The 23987-nt window shown below is 42.0% G+C and overlaps 2 protein-coding genes across 4 annotated transcripts in view; one reads left to right on the top strand and one right to left on the bottom strand.

Annotated features, from left to right (window-relative positions):
* PLAAT1 (phospholipase A and acyltransferase 1) overlaps positions 1 to 20423 on the bottom strand; it is an 89577-nt gene extending 69154 nt beyond the window's left edge. Inside the window, exons 1-2 of one of the 3 annotated variants that reach the window (XM_077487488.1) lie at positions 20279 to 20408; positions 13154 to 13343 (exon numbers count right to left, since the gene is read on the bottom strand). In XM_077487488.1, the coding sequence (XP_077343614.1) occupies positions 13154 to 13216 (63 nt within the window). In that variant the 5' untranslated portion in view covers positions 13217 to 13343; positions 20279 to 20408. Of the gene's footprint in view, positions 1 to 13153; positions 13344 to 20278 lie in introns of all 3 variants that reach the window. The other 2 variants (XM_077487491.1, XM_077487490.1) reach the window with 2 other exon arrangements.
* LOC143988159 (putative cation-transporting ATPase 13A5) overlaps positions 15375 to 23987 on the top strand; it is a 171535-nt gene continuing 162922 nt past the window's right edge. Inside the window, exons 1-2 of the mRNA XM_077487486.1 lie at positions 15375 to 15490; positions 23224 to 23397. Coding sequence (XP_077343612.1) covers positions 15446 to 15490; positions 23224 to 23397 — 219 coding nt within the window. The 5' untranslated portion in view covers positions 15375 to 15445. The remainder of the gene's footprint in view (positions 15491 to 23223; positions 23398 to 23987) is intronic.

Raw genomic sequence — 23987 nt, forward strand, 5'->3', positions numbered from 1 at the left:
GTGCACCCGCTGCACGATGGGGGACCCGATACGATCGCGTGCACGAGTGCCAGCATAGGGATTTGTGTGTGTGAACACACAAATCCCTGTGCTGTCAGAGGAAAGGAGCTATATTGTTTGTTCCTACTAAGTAGGAAAAACTTTGTGTCTCCTCTCCTAATCAATCCTTTTCCCATACAGTTCGAATACACTGAGGGAACACACAATTAACCCCTTGATCGCCCCCTAGTATTAACCCCTTCCCTGCCAGTGACATTTACACAGTAATCAGTGCATTTTTATAGCACTGATCGCTGTATAATTGCCAATGGTCCCAAAAAAGTGTCAAAAATCTCTGATCTGTCCGTTGCAATGTTACCACTACAAAAAGCAGATCACCACCATTACTAGTAACAAAAATGCCATAAAAATGCCATACATCTTTCCCATAGTTTGCAGACACTATAACTTTTGCAAAAACCATTCAATATACACTTATTTCGATTTTTTTTTACCAAAAATATGTGGAAGACTATATATTGGCCAAAACTGATATAGAACTTAGTTTTTTTTTTTAATATTAATTAATATTAATTAATATTGATTATAGTAAAAAGTAAAAAAAAGAAAAATTCACAATTGTCTCTCTTTTTTTGTTTATAGCGCAAAAAATAAAAATCACAGAGGTTATCAAATATCACCAAAAGAAAGCTTTATTTGTGAGAAAAAAAGGACACAAATTTCGTTTGGGTACATCGTTGAACAACCACACAATTGTCAGTTAAAGCAACACAGTGCCAAATTATAAAAAGTGCTCTAGTCAGGAAGGGGGTAAAATCTTCCTGGGCTGAAGTGGCTAAATTGTTACTGGGTACATTAGAGTTTTTAATGTAAAATCTTACTTTTTTTGAGTTGATTCACTTTTTTTTATCTTTCTTAAATTTTATTTTTCAATATCAAATTTATGTTATTTTTATTCATTGTCAGCCCTTAAACGGCCTAGGTACTATAGGCTGTTGCTTACTCTGCCTATTTGGTAATCCAGCACTGGTCACAGAATTCAATTACCAAAAGTGCACTTTACTTAATTTTAGTCAGATGGCTTCAAAGTGTGAGTGAGGGGGTGTTTGGATAAGCTAGCCCCCTCACGTCAGCCATATTGACAACATGCTCATCTGTAATGCCCTGTACACACGGTCAGATTTTCAGACGGAAAAGGTCAGATCGGATTATGTTCTCGGAAAATCCGATCGTGTGTGGGAGTTTGAGAGCTAAATGTAAAATTTTCCGACAACAAAATCCGATCTGACTTTTTCCGTTCGTTTGTAGAGAATTCTGACGGACAAAGTGCTACACATGCTCATATTAAATTACGAGACCAAAGCTATTGGCTACTAGTCTCTACGTAGTCCCCTCGTATGTAACGAATGTCACCTCGTTCCGAATGATCAGATTTCCCGGCAACTTTGTCCGACCGTGTGTATGCAAGACAAGTTTGGCACAAAATCCTGAAAAAAGTCTGAAAAAATCAGATGGATTTTGTTGTCGGAAGGTCCGACCGTGTGTACAGGGCATAATAGGGAAGGATAAAGTGCATAGATCAGATTAATGTAGGAATTGTAGGCAGCACTGTCTCCTTATACAGATGTCCTTTAAATAGCAAAATGTTGTGTATCTAGGGGGATTTTGGGGTGGGTAGGGGGAAGGATTTTTACATCCTAAAGCTGTTGATTGTTGTGTCTCTGAACTACAAACAGACTGTTAACAGGTTTTAGATACTACTATCTTCTAAAGCAGAAATGCCATAACATTTTCTTAGGATAACAATATTCACAAGACAGAACACAGAACAGAACTTAACAAATACTCAACATCCCCCATTACACTTCAAAACTTGCTAAGATTAACAAATACATTGTAAATCAGGTTACTGGTCCCAATCGGCTGTGGATTAACACAGGATTAGATAGACTGACATTAACTGTAGACTTGGTTGGTGGCTTTCTTATCCTCACCCATGGCAAGGGATTGAGGTAGTTGTTTTGGTGTGTCTTTTGTATCACTGTACATTTTTGCTTTGATCTGCTACCTCTCCAATCTAGCATGAAAGTTTAGGGGTTCTACTTTATTTGGTGGCTTGAAACTTGTGAGTGGGGCTTGCCCTGCTACCTCTCCAATCTAGCTTGCAGGTTTAGGGGTTCTACTTTATTTGGTTGCTTGGAACTTGTGAGTGGGGCTTGCCCTTTCCTTTTTTTTACAGGTGATTCCCCAGTGGTGTTATGAGAAGCTGACCTGTAGTTTTGTAGAACAGTAGTTTTAGCTTTGCTGAATAGGAGCCCCTCATGCAGATGTGTCTTTAGACTAGGGATGCACTGATACCAATACTGGTATCGGTATAAGTGCCAATACTAGGCATTTTCACGAGTATCGGTACTCGGGAAAATGCTCCGATACGGAAAACTGATACTGGAAGTGACATCAGTTGGGGGCGGGGCACCTCCTCCTCCCCTCCGGCAGTGGATTTCGGAGAAGTATGCATGAGGACGAGGGGGGTCAGGAAAATCCACAGCACAGTGGGAACAGGCTTACAGCTGGCCACACCAACACTCCTGCTCCCAGCTATCTTTTTTTCATTATGCAGCTCTGCTGCAATCCTCTCCTGCCTCTGTAAACAAGAAGAGGGTGGGTGATGTCATGACTCCTCCCATCCTGTTCCTGCACACGGAGAGAGAGAGCTAGCTGGATGGCTGGCCGCTCTCCAATAACAGAGAGTGGGTGGGTCGCCAAGGGCAAGGGGCTGGACAGCATCAACATATATGTTTCTATGTGAGGCAGCTGTGGAATCATCCCTGAAAGCAGAACCGAGTAATGAGGAGAGCAAGTCCTGCAAACAGGTTAGTGTAGTATGTACAGGACAGTGTCAGCAGGGTACAGACCAGTCTTATACACTAGCACCATACAGTATATACCGACCAGTCTGTACCCAACACTGTACTGTATATGTTATACACATACCAGTCTGTAAATAATGTAAGGTACAGTGTCAGTGTACAGACTGGTCTGTACCTAATACCTTGCCATCCTAACACCCTCCTAACGCCCTGTACTGCGCCCTACTAATACCCTCCTAACGCCCTGTACTGTGCCCTCCTAAGTCCCTGTACTGCGCCCTCTTAATACCTTCCTAATGCCCTGTACTGCGCCCTCCTAACACCCTCCTAACGCCCTGAACTGTGCCCTCCTAACACCTTCCTAACGCCCTGTACTGTGCCCTCCCTGTGTTGCCTCCTCCTTCCCCCCCCCCACCAGCTGCCACCTCTGCCCCCATGTCTCTCAATGACCCTCCCCCAGCAATCACAGCCTTTTTCTTCTCAATTCTCCCACCCCACAATCCCTATTTCACCCCACCCTCAACTACCCTGCCCTCACTTACCCCTTTATTTCCCCCCCCTGTCCTCACTCCAGCCTCGCCCAACTCCCTAACAACCCCCCTCCCAAACCACCCCCCCACCTACGCGATAGGTATCAGTAATTGGTATTGGTGAGTACTTACAAAAAAGTATTGGTACTCGTACTCGGCGTTAAAAAAGTGGTATCGGTGCAACCCTACTTTAGATCTCCCTTGGCCTGTGGATGGTATTATCGTGTTAAGATGTGCGTTATTCCCTTTGTTTTAAGGAAGGTCTCAACCATCCATTCGAGGTGGTGATTCGATGTCTCTCAATGACCCTCCCCCAGCAATCACAGCCTTTTTCTTCTCAATTCTCCCACCCCACAATCCCTATTTCACCCCACCCTCAACTACCCTGCCCTCACTTACCCCTCTACTTCCCCCCCCTGTCCTCACTCCAGCCTCGCCCAACTCCCTAACAACCCCCCTCCCAAACCACCCCCCCACCTACGCGATAGGTATCAGTAATTGGTATTGGTGAGTACTTACAAAAAAGTATTGGTACTCGTACTCGGCGTTAAAAAAGTGGTATCGGTGCAACCCTACTTTAGATCTCCCTTGGCCTGTGGATGGTATTATCGTGTTAAGATGTGCGTTATTCCCTTTGTTTTAAGGAAGGTCTCAACCATCCATTCGAGGTGGTGATGACAAGGTTGGTAGTTATGATTTCTGCTGTAGCCACCTCTGGCCATTTTGAGTACAAATCATAAGCTACCAAACAGTATCCTCGAAGTTTTGGTGCTACTGTAATTTTTCCACATACATCCAATTGGATTGGGTTCCCTTTTGGGAAATAACTGACTTGTAATGCAGCAGTCCTTATAGTCAGATTTTTGCAGCTGAGTAAGCATGGTTCACAAGGCAAACTAAAGTTTTTATTTGGTTGTTTATAGTGTGTTGTGGAGAAATAGGAGACGGGGCCAAAACATTGAAGCCTTTTAGGGGGTGTAGTGTAGTTTGATAGTGAAAGACTTGCAGAGGGTTCATTTATAGTAATATAGTCCTGTAAACAAACAGCTTTGTCTTAAAAATTTGTAATATCACTTCAAACCAGCATTCATAAATACTTGGACAAAAATCCTTTCACACGGGACCGATCCGTAATGATCAACCCCGTGATGATCTGCTTGCTCAGCGAGGATCGCTCCGTTTATCCCCGTTGAGCCGGCGGATGGCAGGGCGGTCCCTGCACACCGTGTAGGGACCTGCCTGTCAGCTCTCCACTCTCCTCTATGGGGAATCGGATGAACACAGCCCATCTGTCCGTGTTCATCCGATCCGCTCTGCAGACGGATATAAAAAATAGGATTTTCCCCCTCTGCAGAATCGGACCATAGCGGAGACAGACAATATCGGGTGTCAGCGGATATTCATCCGCAGACACCCGCTATCCCATAGGGATGCATATATGTCTGTATTTCATCCGCAAACAGATGGATGAAATACTGACATACGGTCTGCATGTGTGAAAGGGGCCTTACATTAGTTGTGCTAATACATTGACAACAAACAGACAAACCCTTCGATATGCAGGCAACCATAGCAATATGTGGGAAACAAGTGCACAATTGTTACAATATGCAGACACCAAATGGACAGATGTTATATTACTTGGGCAAACCTCTATGATGCAGAGAAATCTCTATTTGTAATGCAGACAAACCACACATAGCTGCTACAGACTCCTTGCTGTCTCTCACAAATTAAAAGTGAAATTCTGATGTTTCTCGCAGATAGGGATGAGCTTCGAGTTCGAGTCGAACTCATGTTCGACTCGAACATTGCCTGTTCGGCGAACAGTGAACAGTTTGGGGTGTTTGCAGCAAATTCGAAAAGCAGCGGAACACCCTGTACAAGTCTATGGGAGAAATCGAAAGTGCTAATTTTAAAGGCTAATATGCCAGTTATTGTCCTAAAAAGTGTTTGGGGACCTGGGTCCTGACCCAGGGGACATGGATCAATGCAAAAAAAAGTTTTAAAAACAGCCGTTTTTTCGGGAGCAGTGATTTTAATAATGATTAAAGAGAAACAATAAAAGTGTAATATTCCTTTAAATTTTGTACCTGGGGGGTGTCTATAGTATGCCTGTGAAGGGGCGCATGTTTCCCATGTTTAGAACTGTCCCTGCACAAAGTGTCATTTCTGCAGAAAAAAAAGTCATTTAAAATCACTCGCGGCTAATGAATTGTCGGCTCCCTTAACACAGAGAATACTCATTGAAATCATTGATAAAAAAAAAAGTGTGCGGTTCGCCCAAATTCATTTACCAGGCCCTTCAGGTCTGGTATGGATATTAAGGGGAACCCCACATCAAATTAAAAAAAAATTGATGTGGGGTCCCCCTAAAAGTCCATACCAGACACTTTATCCGAGCACGCAACCTGGCAGGCCGCAGGAAAAGAGGGGGGGATGAGAGAGCGCCCCCCCTCCTGAACCATACCAGGCTACATGTCCTCAACATTGGGAGAATGCTTTGGGGTCCCGCCCAAAGCACCATGTCCCCCAACCACCTGGCCGGTGGTTGTGGGGGTCTGCGAGTGGGGGGCTTATCAGAATCTGGAAGCCCCCTTTAACAAGGGGACCCCCAGATCCCGGTCCCCCTGTTTGAAATGGTAAGGGGGTACTTCCGTCTCGATTCCTGGTCCTATTTGACACCTCAGGCTCATCAAAAAGTGGGTCACGGTGGCTCCTCCTGCTTATCCTTAGTCACTGTAAGATGCAATGGTATCATAAGGGTTATTGCAGGCAACCAAAGAGACCAGAGAAGGGAAACACTGCTCCACACACCCATATGCATGGGAGGAAACTGATACCTGAAGCTATGTTACAAAGCACAGTTTCAGCATATGGGCCATGGAACAGGTAAGTATAAAATTGTTTCTTTACAGGGTAGTGTTTTTTTTTTTTTTTTTTTTTTAATCCATATTCAGGGTTACTTTGTGGTAAATGGAATTTAAATTCCAATTTTAGTACAGTTTCAGTGTTTTATAAAAATACATTTGTAGCCTTTTTATTGGTTTGGTTTCACATGTTACCTGGAATTTCTTTTAATACATGTTAAAAATATAATCCTCTAATTAACAATTAAACTTCAATCTTCTAACTCATCAGTGCTTGAGATGCCTAGCTATCTTATCTACCATTATGGTCATTACATTCATCTGTGTTAACTTGCTGCTCAAAATAAAAATCCTTCCTGGTAAATCATTTATTTTTGTTTATTGAATTAGGCCTATGGTGTTTTTTTTATATATATATTTTTTTAGCTTCATGCCAATAAATACACATACCCCTGCAACCCCTCAGCAGGAACAACTGCTGAGCTAACTATCTTCGATAGCCATATGACGCAGATGCTGTTGATCTTGGCTTTTTATGAATATTTGATTAAGAGTAGGAAGTAAGAAAAATCTGAAATGTCTTTTAAAGCTTAATTGAATATATCTTTACAATGTATACAGTATGTACACAGAGTCATCTATAACCATATTAAAGAGAATACCTCATCTAAGCAGATTTTAAAAACATGCAGAACAGGTCTTCAATACTATGACCCAAACTGCTTATGCTATTTATGTATTCACTACACTCATTTGTGAGAAATCTATGCTGGAAAATATATGTAAACCTCACAATCTGGGATCATTGCCAACAGATTAAACAGATAACATGACAAACAAAAAAAAAAACATAAAACATTTAATTGTGTTCATTGGTCCCTTTGCATGAAACTGGAAATACAAGAAATACATCGGCTGCTACTGCTGACTGCTTTCTGAAAATTATAGTGGACAGTCTTTGGCTTCTAAATTCTTTTAGATACTAACCTGGAACAAACATAAAAGTCAACTAGCCAAAGTGGAGTTAAAATGCCTAAATTGAATACTTGCTCAATAATGCAATTGACACAGCCCACACAGAGGCAACTCTACTGTACAAAAACACAACCGTTAAGAGAGGTAGCACTGTTAGGCACAATTAGCCAGTTTCAGGGCCCTATTTCTCTGGTTGCAAGCCCAAAGGTTAAAATAAGAACAAATGACAGGAGGCCTCTTACCACTCTAGGCCCTTGTACACACGGTCTGAGATTCTGAAATCAAATCCGTCAGAGTTATTCCGACGGATTAATTCCGGACGAGGTCCGGAAGTGATGTTGCATACACACGGTCGGACTAAGTTGTCGGAATTTCCGGTTGCCAAGAACGCGGTGACGTAAGCTGCGTACGGCGGGCCTAGAAAAGGGAAGTTCAGCACCACGTCCGGCACCCTTTGGGCTCCTTCTGCTGATCTCGTGTGTATCGCGTGTTAGTAGAAGTTTGCTGAGAGACGATTCGCGCTTTTCAGATTAGTGATTCAGTTCGGTACTGCTCTTCAGTTTCTGCTTGTCTTTGCGTATCTGATAATCAGTGCGTGCAGTCAGTAAGTATTTGTTTCTCATTGTGGACTATATCTTGGTATAGTACGCTTTGATTTGCATTGCTTATTGTCTGCTTGCTTCCGCTATTCAGGTCATTCTTTCAGGCATTGCTGTTTATTGGTGCTTTCTGTTGTCCGTTCTGACCAGCCGACCATTTTCAAATCATGTTTCGTCTACGTACTCGTCGTAGAGTTTGTGCTGTGCAGGGGCTTCATGTTGGGGTTCTTACTTTGACACAAGCCCGGTCCATGAACAGGGAGGGGAGGCGTTTGTGGACCAAGAATTGGTTGCGCCAGCGTGACCAGTTCTCGCACATGCCTTTGCTCCGTGAGATCCGCGAGAATAATCCTGATGATGAAGCTAAAAAATTCACCCAAAAAACAATAAACTAAAAATAAAATTGTGTAGATGTGACGAATTCAAAAATTGTATTGCTGAAATGAGTAAAAAAGAGTCAGGAAATATGTTCGGGAGAAGTGTGTGTGACTATGAGCATCAAAAGAAGTTCCTTCTTGCAGCATTGTAAAGAACAAGAGAATGCGCTTCATGAAAGAATTTTTGCAGCGTGACGAATGTGCTATATTGATTATGAGCAGTAGTTTTACCTGAGCGAGCGATTCCGTGTCCGAATTGGATTATGAGCATGCGTGGCACCTTGTCCGTCGGAGTAGGCTACACATGATCGCAGTATGTCCGATCGGAGCATTTTGTCAGAAAATATATTCGGCAAGTTGGAAAAGTTGGTCCGTCGGATATTCCGACGGAAACAGTCCGATGCAGACCACACACAGTCGGAATATCCGACAAAACGCTCCGATAGGAAACATTCCGATGGAATCTCCAACCGTGTGTACAAGGGCTTGGTGATACAGCAGCATCCTTAAAAACAGTTTTAACCTAACAAAGTCTCCCCTGCAGTCACCCACATCCATGTGTACAGCTCCTCGTCCGACAAAAGCACTGTCGAATGAGCTGTCGAATGGAAAACCAGCATCTGATCAGCGCTTGCAGCCAAAGGCTGATCACTGTATTCTATCAGGGTTTTAGAGTCCCCCTGTCAGAGCAAAATAGCTGAGCGGGATTATACTAACATTGGATGTGTTAGTACAGCGATCTGTATTTTTTTTTCACTCAGCCCATTGGATTGAATGATAAAAACTTCCAGTGTGTACCCAGGCTCTACCCCCCCAACCCCAAAGCCCCTTGTCCCCGTGTTGATGGGGACAGGGGCTTCTTCCCCATAACCCTTTGCTGTGGTTGTGTGGCTCTGCGAGCAGGTGGCTTATCGGAATCTGGAAGCCCCCTTTAACCACTTCAGCCCCAGCAGAATTTACCCTTGTTGACGGCCTTTTTTTGTTATTTTAAATGACAATTGCACGGTCGTGTGACATTTTTTTTTTTTTTGCGCTATAAACAAAAAAAGCAACAAAAACAATATATTTAACTTTCTGTTATAATGTATATCCAAAAATAAATATAAAAAAAATGTATTCATCAGTTTAGGCCAATTTGTATTCTTCTAGATATTTTCGATAAACAAAATCCCAGTAATCCTATATTGATTGATTTGTGCAAAATAGGGGATAGATTTATGTCATTTTTATTTATTTATTTACTAGCAATGGTGCTGATCAGTGATTTTTAGCAGGACTGGATATTGTGGCGGACAGATCGAACACCTAACTGACATTTTTGACACTGCTGGGAACCATTGACATTATTACAGTGATAAGTGCTAAAAATATGCACTGACATTTTACTAATGACACTGGCAAGGAAGGGGTTAACATAGGCGATCACAATGTTAAATGTGTTCCCTGTTTGTGTTTTCTAACTGTATGGGGGACTGTGTGACTGGGGAAAGCTAGTGTACAAATTTGCTATACAAATGCATTGGTTACTGTACAAATGTCACTGGCAGGGAAGGGGTTAACACCAGGGGGCGATCAAAGGGTTAACTGTGTGTCCTAGGGAGTAATTCTAACTGCAGGGGGCGGGGACTCACAAGGGTAGGAGACCGATCGGTGTTCCCCTGTACTGGGAACACAAGATCGGTCTCCTCTCACCTGACAGAACGTGGACGTTTACACACACAGATCCACGGTCCTGCCCGGTTAATGGGCAATCGTGGGTGCCCAGGGTCCCGAATGACGCGACACCCCCCAGATGGCCGGGAAGCCCAGGACGTCTTATGATGCCCCCCCCCCCCCAAGGATGGGAGATCCCTCCTGCGGACATCATATGACTATATGCGGGATGTGAAGTGGTTAAGGACGTGGCAGCCGGCTTCCCAACAACCAGCTATTCTTTACAAAGAATTTGAAGCAGTCAATCATTTTTCAACCAATTCGAATTTGGATCATTCCAAAAGAAAATTAGTAAATTAAATGAATTTCAACGCAATTCGTAACTATTTTATTCGGATATTCGGGTACATTCGAATCTCAAAATAACCAAAAATGTATCCGAATTTAAATTCGGACTGAAACGAATTGCATATGTCTACAATATTGAAATATCTGAAAGGTGTCTCTGGTCACTTAAGACACATGGACATTCAATGAAGTTGGATGAGAAATGGTTTAACCTTAAACTGTGTGAGGTTCTTTGCTGTTAGCCCTTGTACACACGGTCGGACATTCTGACAACCAAATTCGTTGGATTTTGTCAGATGGATTTTTTCAGATGGATTTTATCCAAAACTGTTGCATACACACGGTCGGACAAAGTTGTTGGAAAATCGCTGATGAGGCTGCACTGATGGGCCCTGATAGGCCGCACTGATGGGTCCTGATAAGGCGGCACTGATGGGCACTAATAGGCAGTACTGGTGGGCACTGATGAGGTGGCACTGGTGGGCACTGATAGGTGGCATTTGTGGGCACTGATGGGTGGCACTGATGGGCGGCATGGAAGAGCATTTATAGTTGGCACTGAAGGGCACTAATAGGTGGCACTGATAGCTGACACTGACAGCTGGTACTGGGTGGCAATGATGGGAACTGATGGGTGGCAGTGATGGGCACTGATTGACATTGGTAGGTGACACTGATAGGCAGCACTGCTAGGTGGCACTGATTGGCACCACTGGTGGGCATTGATAGGTGGCACTTGTGGGCACTGGTAAGTGGCACTGATTGCTGGCACTGATTTGGGCACTGTGGGCACAGATTTTTGGCACTGGCAGGCGGCACCGGCAGGTGGTACTTGTGGGCACATATGAGGCAGCATCCCCTGTTCCTCTTCAGGATCAATGTCCCTTCAAACAGAAGCTGGCAATCGGCTTGAACTGATTACCGATCCTCTGTTTACAACACATGATCAGTCGTCATTAGCTGACAGTTGATCACGTGGAAAGGGGCTGGCCCCTTACTCGGATCTCTGATCACCCGAGTCTCATTGACCCGGGTAATCACAGCACACACCGCGCACCCCCTTCAGGGGGGCGTGGCCAGCTGTGAAAGGGGAGTACATCAATAGACGTACTCCCCGCAAAGCACTTTAGCCGTCATTCAGCTATAACCCGGATCTGAACACATTAATGCAGCACTGCCCTAATTGAATGGTGATGTGCTTGATTAGATGGGGATTACATTGAAGCCTTCTTGTTTAGATTCTAATAGTATAATATATCTATAAATGAATGGCATGGGGTGCTATCACTTTCCATACAGTGAAAAGTAACCAAGCCTACCCAACCAGTTAGCTGATCATGTGACAATACTGAAGAAATGACACTTTGCTACAATGTAAAGTAGTGAGTGTACAGCTTGTCTAACAGTGTACATTTGCTGTCCCCTCAAAATAACTCAACACACAGCCATTAATGTCTAAACCACTGGCAACAAAACTGAGTACACTCCTAAGTGGAAATGTCCAAATTGGGCCCAATTAGCAATTTTCCCTTCCGGTGTCATGTGCCTGCTTAGTGTTACAAGGTCTCAGATGTGAATGGAGAGCAGATGTGTTAAATTTAGTGTTATAGCTCTCACACTCTCATACTGATCACTAGAAGCTCAACATGGCACCTCATGGCAAAGAACTCTCTGAGGATCTGAAAAAAAGAATTGTTGCTCTACATAAAGATGGCCTAGGCTATAAGAAGATTGCCAAGATCCAGAAGCTGAGCTGCAGCATGGTGGCCAAGACCATGCAGTGGTTTAACAGGACAGGTTCCACTCAGAACAGGGTCGAATAAAGAAGTTGAGTGCGCATGCTCAGCATCATATCCAGAGGTTGTCTTTGGGAAATAGATGCATGAGTGCTGCCAGCATTGCTGCAGAGTTTGAATGGGGTAAGGGGTCAGCCTGTCAGTGCTCAGACCATACACTGAACACTGCATCAAATTGCATAGCTGTTGTCCCAGAAGGACGCCTCTTCTAAAGATGATACACGAGAAAGCCCACAAACCGTTTGCTGAAGACAAGCAGACTAAGGACATGGATTACTGGAACCATGTCCTGTGGTCTGATGTGACCAAGATAAACTTATTTGGTAAAGATGGTGTCAAGCGTATGTGGTGGAACCAGGTGAGGAGTACAAAGACAAGTGTGTCTTGACTACAGTCAGGTATGGTGTGGGAGTGTCATGGTCTGAGGCTCATGAGTGCTGCCAGCACTGGGGAGCTACAGTTCATTGAGGGAACCATGAATGCCAACATGTACTGTGACATACTGAAGTAGATAATGATCTCCGCCCTTCAGAGACTGGGCCGTAGGACAGTATTACAACATGATAACAACCCCAAACACACCTCCAAGACGACCACTGCCTTGCTAAAGAAACTGAGGGTAAAGGTGATGGAATGGCCAAGCATGTCTCCAGACCTAAACCCTATTGAGTATCTGTGGGGCATCCTCAAACGGAAGGTAGAGGAGTGCAAGGTCTCTAACATCTACCAGCTCAGTGATGTCATCATGGAGCAGTGGAAGAGGACTATAGTGGCAACTTGTGAAGCTCTGGTAAGCTCAAGAGGGTTAAGGCAGTGCACGAAAATAATGGTGGCCACACAAAATATAGACACTTTGGGCCCAATTTGGACATTTTCACTTAGGGGTGTACTCACTCTTGTTGCCAGCTGTTTAGACATTACTGACTGTGTGTTCAGGGGACAGAAAATTTACACTGTTATACAAGCTGTACACTCACTACTTTACATTTTAGCAAAGTGTAATTTCTTCAGTGTTGTCACATGAATAATAAAATATTTACAAAAATGTGAAGGGTGTACTCGCTTTTGTGAGATACTGTATATTCTGTAATATGTAGATTCTATAGCTTTCATACATAAAATAATATACACTTACTTGCATTTCTTTTACCAAATAAATGTGGCAGAATACATATTGGCCTAATTTATTTAGGTTCATGGACCTACAGTAAATAAATTGATGCTGGTCATTGGAATTGATGCATTTAGTAGTTTATTTCCACTCTAAAGTAGGAAAACTACCATAAACGTTGTTGTAGTATTCCATGGTTTGCTAGATTTCATATCTGTAAAAAAGCAAAAACAAAAAACAACTACAGTCATGGGCAAACATATTGGTAACCCTGCATTTCTGTCAGATAATGCCCCACTTTGCCTAGAAAATTGTTGCAATTACAAATGTTTAGGCATTCTCATGTTGTTTTTTTCTTTTGTTTTTATTGGTATGACAGAAAAAAGCGGAGAAACAAAAAGCTAAACTGACACATTCCACACAAAACTCGAAAAATGGACAGGCCAAATTATTGGCACCTTTTCAAATATGTAAGGAATAATTGCATTCCAAGTTTGTGATGTTCATTTTTAATTCGTAAGTAAATTCACCTGTATCAATTAACAGGTGGTGACAATATAGAAATCACACAGGCAACCAGTTAAAATGCTGAAAATTGGAATAAACCTTTCAGTTGTGTGTCTCTGTGTGCCACATGGAGCATGGAGAAGAGAAAGGATTGTCTGTGGATTTGAGAACACAAATTGTGGAAAACCATGGACATTCTCAAGGTTAAAGGTCTATCTCCAAAGATCTTAATGTCCCTGTGTCCACTGTGCAACATTGTCAAGAGGTTTACAGCCCATTGCACTGTAGCTAATCTCCCTGGACGTGAATGAAAGACAAAAATTGATCATAGATTGCAATGAAGGATTGTTCAAATGGTGGATAAAGAACCTCACTCAACTTCTAGATAAATTTAAGCTGACCATTAGGCACAGGGTACCACTGTGTCAGCTTGCACTATACATCGCCATCTGAATGAAAAAGGACACAATGATAGGAGACCCAGGAGGACCCCACTACTGACACAGAAAAATAAAAAAAAGCCAGAGTGAAGTTTGCCAAAATTTACCTGAGGAAGCCAAAATCTTTTTGGGAGAATGTGCTATGGACGGATGAAACCAAATAACAGCTTTTTGGTAAAGCCTATCATTCTACTGTTTTCATGAAAAGAAATGAGGAAAGAATACAATCCTTACATTTAAACATGTTGGAGGTTTACTGATGTTTTGGGGTTGCTTTATTGCTTCAGGCACTGGATGTCTTTAAATTTGCGCATGGCATTATGAAATCTGAAGGCTACCAAAGAATCCTAGGGTGCAATGTAAGGCCCAGTGTCAGAAAGTTGGTTCTCTGTCAAAGGTTATATGGGTCTTACAGCAGGACAATGACCCAGAGCACACATCAAAAGCACCCAGAAATGTTTTAAGGCAAAGCGCTGGGAAATACTGAACTGGCCAGCAATGAGTCCAGATCTTAATGCCATAGAACACCTGTTTAGAGATCTCAAAAGAGCAGTTAGAAAAAGGAACCCTTCCAATCTGAGAGACCTGGAGCAGTTGGCGACAGAAGAGTGGTCCAAAATTCCAGTAGAGAGGTGTAAGAAACTCACTGATGGTTACAGGAAGTGATTGATTTCAGTTATTTTTTCCTAGGGTGCTAGCAAATATTAAATTGAGTGTGCCAATAATTTTGTCCAGTCCATTTTTGGACTTTTGCTTGGAATGTGTCAGATTTGGCTTGTTATTTCTGCTGTTTTTTTTTTTTTGTCATACCAATACAAACAAAAGGAATAAACATGAGAATGCCAAAACGTTTTACATTCATCTACTTTAATTGTTGAAAACGTTAGAAAGGCATAATGCATACTAAACCTAACTGGTTTATATACTAAGTAGAGCATGTTCATTTTGCAAAAAGATTTTTTTTTTACTTTACAAAGTAGACATGCTCTACTACTTTAGTAGATCAATCCATGTTGTAGCTAAAATGTCATTTATCATGCCCCTCTTACTGACATGGATCAAAAGTAACAGCCTTTCAGCTATTGCCATATGATAGTGACTTGTGGAAAAGATTCTAGCATTAAATGTTGTTTTAGTATATTTAAATTTCAAATTTTTAACTACAGTTGCTTTGTACAGAGGAATGCTATAAGCACTTAGCCTTAAGCATATTTCATACAACCATCCCTGAAAAACCAGAGCTGCTACAAAAGGTGGAGTTTACTGAAGGAGGTGATTAGAGAGGGTGTACACTAGTTATAATCTCTCAAGGCTCATTAAGCAGACAAGTTCCCTCTTTGTGACTTATACTGGAGAACAGCACCCAGCAATGACCACACAGGGGGTCCTTAATGAAGGCCAGGAAAATGAAATGGTAAGGCACATTTTATTTGTTCATTTTACATCCAAATATGATGCTATTTAATGCACCTCTTCATTTAAATGAACTATTGATTAATAAATGAAACATATTGGGTGGAAATGGGAATCGTTACAAATACAAAATGTATAAAAGTTCTAGAGACAGATTATAATGTAATATTATGTCTGAAAAACTGCGGTGTCACTGAGTGTAGCTGGATATCCTGTTTCGCAAGTGTTAAAAAGAATTAACAAGTGTTCTGAGCCTGTAGTATTCCAAATTCCAAAGTACCAATCTGATTATTATAACAACCTGAAATACTTCAATCCCTTCATTTCCTCTCACTTTGATCAGTAAAAGTATTCATGGGGTTACAGGTAGGCTCGTGCATGTATTAGCCAACTGCCAAATATTTTTTTTATTACTGATGCATAAACACACATGCCCATTTTGTGGCACATGTATGCTTTTACACCATATAGATACCCCTGGGGCTATCCTTATTTGGGAAAACAGAGATTGGCTGGGTGCAATCAACCCGGAAGGGATCAGTCAGCATTGCTACAATTAATCATATCATCACCTTAGAGCTGACACAAGTGTTGCCATGAATGGACAATCTAATGTACATTTAGTAAGTCTACCTGATTGAATATAAACTGAATTGATTGTTTTGGCATTCTTTCACCCTAGATATTATTGGTAAATCTAATGCTATCCAAATATAAAATCTACCAGACTAGAGATAGATCACAGCAAGCCAACAGCATGACCACAATATACTACCAGTCTAGAAGTCTACAATGTAACTAGGTGCTTGCCAATAGTTACTGTACATGCAGAAGGTGAATACTATGCTTCATATGCTTGTAATTTCAGGAAATAGGATGAAATATTGTAATATTCAGTTTGAGGAAGTGTTTTTAAAGGTTGCGTTGAGATGTGTTATGAAAAAAATGTCAATGGTATGTGTTTTTTGGACAGTCTGGTTCCTTAATAGTTTTCAGCAGATGTACAATCTGCTCTGTCTCTATCAAAAAAAGTTACCTATGTGCAAGACCAGTATATATGTGCCTTCAATTATTTGTATAATTTGTATATTCGTAGAGCAAATAGGTCACTGCCTACTGAGAGTGCAACAGGTTTCTATTAATGTGTTAAGTGGCAGGGCAATTAAAGTGCATGTAACCCCCCCCCCCCAAAAAATAAAATAAAAAAAGATCAACTATTAAATATAACCAGGTGCTAAGAGAGACATATGGGCCCTTTATGGTACATGTAATCATTGTAAATAGTTCCTATACTACTATTTATGTCCCTTAGTTCATAAATATCCACTCAAAAGCTAAAAGGCTGAGAGATATAAATGCATTTTAAGTTTTAAATTTGTGATGAAAGTTTAAATTATTTTTATACAGTTTGCAAAGGTCCTTGATTCAGTCTTGATATTAGGGTTGCAATCTGTCTGGGACCCACCTGGAAAGGCCAGGTTTTGAAAGATGGGTCGGGGTTCAAGACTCCCTGAATCCCGGACACATTATTCAGATAGGAATGTGGATCAAAACAGGGCCTGACAGGAGGGTGAGGGGGCACTATGCGCACCGCATTACTATTCTCTTTGGAGCCCCCAAAGGTGTCCCAGGTCTGTTATCCTATAGTGTATACTAAGGAAAAAAAACAAGTGGCAACCTTACTTGATATCATCCTCCTGCAATCCCTGCTAGTAATAGGAGAATCAAATCACAAGTCACAGGGGTTACTTTACTAAGGCTACTTTCATACTGGGGTGCCCTATGTTCAGCGCTAAAGTGCCGCTCCTTTTTGCGGCACTTTAGCAATGTTTTAGCGTCACTTTTGCACCACTTTTTGGCCACTAGCGGGGCTCTTTTTCCTCCAAAAAAGGGTAAAAAGTTTAATTTTGCAGCGCTTTCAAAGCGCTACCCATTCAGTGCAATGGGTAGGGTTTTTTGGGAGCGCTAAATACAGTGTTCCCAACCCGCCCCAAAGATGCTGCTTCAGGACTTTTTATACCATCCCGCAAGTGTCCCACCCCGGTGTGAAAAGACACACTGCAATGAATGAGAGGTGGTTTTCAGGCGCTCAGCAGAGGCTATTTCTAGTGTTAATGCGCCAGAAAACTGGCCCAGTTATTCAGAAAGGCCTGCAACCCCCCCTCCAACTTAGGTGTGCCAGGGCACGCCCTATTTACCTAGTGTGGCGCAGATTCCCTCTGTTGCCCGAGTTGCACCCACCTATGCTCCCCATTAACCAAGTAGCACAACCACCCAGTGCATAGGCCCTCTCCCTCCCTTCTCTGTCCTGCCCCTGAACAAGTGAGTACACTAAGGTAAGGGGGACTCAGATGTAAGGGGTACTCTGTGGACTCTGATGGTAGCTTTGGGAACCCTGATTTAATGGGGAATGCTGGGAATTCTGATGTAAGTGGGGCCTTTGGCAGAAACCCCCTTACATCAGAGTTCTATTTTATGCCACAGTCCACAGTGTTCCCCCATAAAAAAAATAATTGCTGCATGGTGCTAAAGTGTTGGGGTTTGGCTTGAAGAAAAAGTGGCAACCCTACACCCAGTGCTAACATACTCCATGTTACAGCTGCCCATTTGTCATTTCTAAACAGCTTTTCAGGGCAGAGGCTGAACTCTGGGTATAGAAACTTTCATTTACATACAATATATTTGTCAAAAGCTACAAAGATATAAAAAAAAACACTTTATGAGGAACCAAATGCCTTTGCAAGCCAAGTTATTACCTTGTAAATGTAGCAGTGACATCATCACTGTGCTGTGCATAGCCTGTGCAGAGAGAAGTGCTGTAGGAGGAGCTCAACAAGTACACCCACTACAAGCAGCTTGCAGAAAACAAATGCCCCGTACACACGATCATACTTTCCGACAACAAACCGTGTATTTTTATTCAAAGGATCTTGGCTCCAACTTGTCTTGCATACTCACACTCACGCAAATGTTGGGCAACAATTATGAATGTGGGAACGTGGTGATGTCCAAGATGTACGACGAGCCGAGAAAAAGAAAGTTCAATAGCCAGTGCAGCTCCTTCTGTTTGATTCCGAGAATGCGTGAACTTTTGTACATCGGACTTGTGTACACACAGTCGGAAATTCCGTCAACAAAGTTTTGTTAGCGGAAAATTTGAGAACCTGCTAGCCAAAATTTGTTGGCAGAAAGTCCGCCAACAAATGCTTTCGATGGAGCATACACACGGTCGGACTTTCAGCCAACAAGCTCACATCCAACATTTGTTGTCAGAAAATCCAATCGTGTGTACGGAACATAAGGGATGAAGCTATAAGACCAGTCACTCTGCATAGAGGCCATGTTTCAAAATGGATTACTGCAAATGAGAATACTTATGCCACTTTTATTTAGACAACTTTTGGTTAACACAGAGTTTAGCGTTAAATGGTATCTAAACCCAAGAACAAAAATGTAACATATCTCAGCTTACCAGTTGAAAGATATGGTGGCTGTATTCGTTTATTGGCTCAGGCTTTTTATGCTTTGTTTTTACCTAGTGATCCAGTCAATAACACGCTTCCTGCCCTAGAGCGGAAACTCATCTATGTATTGTATTTATAGAGGAGCAGCATTGTCATCCTAAAACAGGAAGCATGTTAGGACTACATATTACCTCCTTCTCCCCTCATCTCCTTAACATGGGGTTCTGTAGTTCTAACAAACTTCCTGATAATATTGTTTTAGATAAAGCGTGCAGAGGGCACTTATCAAAAGATATAACACATTGATTTACTAAGACTGGAAAGCGCAAAACCTTGTGCAATTGTGCATGGCAGCCAATCAGCTTCTATCTTCAGCTTGTTCAATTAAGCTTTGACAAAAAAAAAAAAAACCTGGAAGCAGATTGGTTTCTATGCAGGACTGCACCAGATTTTGCACTCTCTGTTTTTAGTAAATTAACCTAATGCAGGCCATACACGGTCGAATTTCAAACGAATTTTCTTTTCAAAATCAGAAAATTTGTTTTTTTTGTGATCCGATGATGCCACCATTGATTTTCGAAATTCGGCTGACCAAGCCTTCAATTTCACCTCATGTTGCTACAGAAAAGAATTTTCTTGGCTGGGAATCTTCTTTTCTCTCCGTAAATTTTCTTTTATCACCGTACATTTTCTTTTATCTCCGTACATTTTCTTTTCTTATTACGTTTCTCACACGATTCTCCCATCATTGATTAGAAAATCGTTAGTTTTTCTAAAAATTTCCAACATGTCCGATTCCTCAAATTTTATTTCCGCACGAAAATCGGCTGTTGCTGCAGCCCACTAATGGTGCGAAATTCATACGAAAATTCTTAGATACGATTTTCGAAAGAAAATCCTTTCGAAATTCGAACCGTGTATGGCCGGCATAAGTGTTACTACCATAATGTTGTAGATGTAAATTCTTTTGTCTGAATGGTCTCATTAGAATGTAGATTAGTGTTTCTCAACCTTTTTTTCATTTGTGACACCCTTTCAAAATATGCAACATTTCAAGCACGCCAGTCTAAAAAAACCAGTCCACCTAGATAAGAAAACCAGTCTTGATTACTGTTGTTCTACCCAGAGATAATCAATGCCTTGAGCATTTACTTGTACACTCTGCTTTCTCTTTTATGTACCCTGCTTTGCGATACATTTGTTATGACAGCATAATTGCTTTTTGGAAGAAAACCCTAATTATACAGTATGTGTTCTTAATAATGTTCCATCCTCCCTCCTCCTGCCTCATGCCTAACCTGTATAAAAAAGATTTGTATACCTACCTAATTTTAATCTGCTCCTGTCCAAGCTATGTGATCCGGCAGCTCTTTGTTAGGGAGCATTCTACAACTGCTCCCATCCCCAGCCATTGTTGAAGCTCCTTCTTCTTCACTGCAGCTACCACTCAATGACAGAGGGGAACAGTAGCTGTGGGATCATATGAGCAGAAAAACGTGGTTTAAAAATAGGGAAGTATACAGGTTAGGTAGGAATGTTAGGAGGAGGGAGGTTGTTAGAAATAGATAGTGTTAACCACTTCCCGACCGGAACACAACGATGTACGTTGGTAGAATGGCACGGGCAGGCAAATTGGCGTACAGGTACGTCCATTTGTATTTGCTGCCCTGCCATTGCATGTCGGTCGGGACCCTCGTGAGTCCGGTCACGGGTCCCGTGGACTCGATTGCTGTGGGGATACCCGCAATCATCTCACGGGGAGCCTAAACGAGGAGATGCCCATGTAAACAGCATCTCCCCGTTCTAACAACAAGTGACACTGATCTCTGCTCTGTGATTGGAGCAGAGATCAGTGTTCACTAACACACAGCCTAGCCCCCCCCACAGTTAGTAACACATCCCTAGGACACACTTAACCCCTACACTGCCACCCCTGGTTAACCCCTTCACTGCCAGTGTCATTTACACAGGAATCAGTGCATTTGTATAGCACTGATTGCTGTATAAATGACAATGGTCCCAAAAATGTGTCAAAAATGTCAAATGTGTCCGGCATAATGTTGCAGTCACAATAAAAATCTCTATCGCCGCCATTAGTAGTAAAAAAAAATATTAATAAAAATGCCATAAAAATATCCCCTATTTTGTAAACGCTATAAATTTTGTGCAAACCAATCATTAATCACTTATTGCGATTTTTTTTTTACCAAAAATATGTAGAAGAATACGTATCAGCCTAAACTGAGGAAAAAAAAGTTTTTTTATATATTTTTGGGGTATATTTATTATAGCAAAAAGTAAAAAATAATGCATTTTTTTTTTCAAAATTGTAGCTCTATTTTTGTTTATAGCACAAAAAATAAAAACCGAAGGGGTGATCAAATACCACCGACATAAATCTCTATTTGTGGGAAAAAAAATTAGTTTGGGAGCCACATCGCACGACTGCGCAAGTGTCAGTTAAAGCGACGCTGTGCCAAATCGCAAAAAGTGGCCTGGTCTTAAGCCAGCTAAATGGTCCGGTCTGAAAGTGCTTAAGCTGGCCATAGACGGTTCTAACCTTGTCCAGTTTAGCAGTGACCGGCTGAGATTTGAGCCATCTATGGGCAGGCTTAATGTACCCAAGTCAATCCATTGCTTAAGTGTAATGATATATCCGCGCTTAGTACATAAAATAGCCAGCAGCTGAGCACTATAACCCAGGTATCAGGCACAAAGAAAAATGCTTAAATAAAAGTGCAGCGCTAGGGCAAAAAGTGAAATTCATGCGAATCACATAAAACACATGTGATGTGTATACATCCAAAAATGGTATAGTAAAGTGCAATTCTGCAATAATTGATACAGTTTGACATGAAATAAATCATACCATATGCGCAAGGTAGTATCACAAGTGCAAGCAATGGGCAAACAAAAAGAAAAAGTTCATATGCAATTGATTTACATCAGAAGGAGTCCCATGAAGAGGGGGTGTATTGCAAATGATGATCAAATGCTTGGCAGCGTGATACCCATCACCACAAATAAAATGAAGGCTTACCAGAAAGCCATCGACCCCCCTTATTCAGGGAGGTCACAAAGCACTTTGTTGGATCTGTGATCCACAGAAAAGATGTCCTGCCATCTCTCCCCATAGCCTCAGAAGATACACACCAGGAACTTCACAGCTGATCAAAGCGTGGGCATTGATTGACTTGGGTACATTAGCATCTCAGATTTCCGGCATTCGCGATTATTGCCAGTGGCTATAGCCGCTAGCAATAATAAATGTGTTCTCCCACAAGGGATGGTTCTCCTTACCCCCCCCCCCCCCCATGGGGAGAACACAATAGCTCCACAGGAGGGATTCCCCCATTAATGCCGACTGTGTTTGATAGGGGAATCAAGCTATTTTCTTTTCTGTGAGCTGTGGTTCGGAAGTGCTACCCGTTGATTGCAATGTGTAGGGGTGTTTTGGGAACGCTGCATACAGCTCTCCCAAACTGCCCAAATATGCTGGTTGCAGGACTTTTTCTAATGTCCCGCAAGTGCGCTGCCTCAATGTGAAAGCACTCAGGCTTTCACATTCAGGCGGCATGGAAGTCAGTTTTCAGGTGCTTTACAGATGCTATTTCTAAAAAGGCCTGAAAACTGCCTCAGTGTGAAAGGGGTCTAAGGATTGTGCTGTCCTGGGTAGGTCTGAGTGAAGATGTTCTGTCATTGAAATCTAATTTTTTTGCCCTGTTCCCTTAGATAATGTACAGACCATTGCCACATTCATCCCGCTCAAAGAATGTGATCCATTGCACAAAAGATAAAAAAATACAACACAATAACCTCATCCAAACCTCATCCAATCGCAGTTCACAGTGTCCTGAGTGCTGCCTCCGATATGTCAAATCACTGGAAATCCTCCATTGCAATTCCTTGCATTTTACCATCTTGTCACATAACCCCCATGGGATCATTATTTTTCCTGCATATCAACCCACACCTGACATCCTTCATCCCATCAAAAATGATCCTTGGTCCCATCTCAGTTTGACCACACATACAATACAATTTCCCCACGCATTGCCTGCTCTTTATCTATACCTAATTTTTCCTTTCTTTCTGTGTGTCAAATAAAGAAGAAAGTTGACCGATTGCTATGGTCATTGCAGAGCGTTAGACATTGTTTTTTAGGCTAATGAGTAATCAGGTCCATGGTTTTTTAGTACCAGACAAATATCTTAAAAAAAAGTGCCTTAGTGAACTTGGCTACCTTTTCAAACCTCCTTTTTTTTGACAGGAGCTGTTTGGATACAGAACAAAAAAAATTCGAAGCATCCTTTGTGTTATTGGTTACATCTTTACGCTGGGGTTCCTTAAAATACTTTTCTACTGGAAGCCTGAACTTGATGTCTGGTGTCACTGTGTGTCCTGTACTTTGGAAGAAGCCAATGTATTCTTGCTCAGAAACACAGTAAGTAAAACAATCAATAACAACAATTTATTCATTTGTATCTCTGTGGTTTTCAGTCATTTAGGCCATAACCACAGTATTGGCCTCTCATGAAGTGTTGTTAGCATCTACTAAACTGACAAAATGCCTTCTAAATGGTTCAAAAGTGCCTAATAATGGCCTTGTTCCCCTGTGCGCTTATTAAGAGTAGGCCACAACTTTTGTCAACAGCTATCTGTAGCAGATATTGTCCTTCAAATTTCTCCTGATCGGACTTCTCTTACTCTGCAGAATCCTGAACTGTTGATAAGCATACCTGCTTCAAAATATCTGGTATGCTGTTGCAAGTCTTAAAGCCAAACTTCAGGAAATCTGAAAATCCCTACTTGTGGTGGGGCTGTGCCATCACCGCAAGGGCTCACTGCTTGTTTAGGTCTAGGGGAGAGTAAAAGCATTTAAATTACCCAATCCTCCACTCCCCTGGCAGATGGTGCTCACCCATGCACTGGCAGTAGACTGTCCCTCTGTATCATCCCGTCCAATGCATTCCTGTATTGATGACATTGAGACCTTAGATTGCTGGAGCATTGGGAAAGAGTAGGCATTGGGAA

Source organism: Lithobates pipiens, unplaced genomic scaffold (genome assembly GCF_037356315.1).
Source record: "Lithobates pipiens isolate NorthernLeopardFrog02 unplaced genomic scaffold, aLitPip1_a1.2 Scaffold_18, whole genome shotgun sequence".
NCBI lineage: Eukaryota > Metazoa > Chordata > Amphibia > Anura > Ranidae > Lithobates > Lithobates pipiens.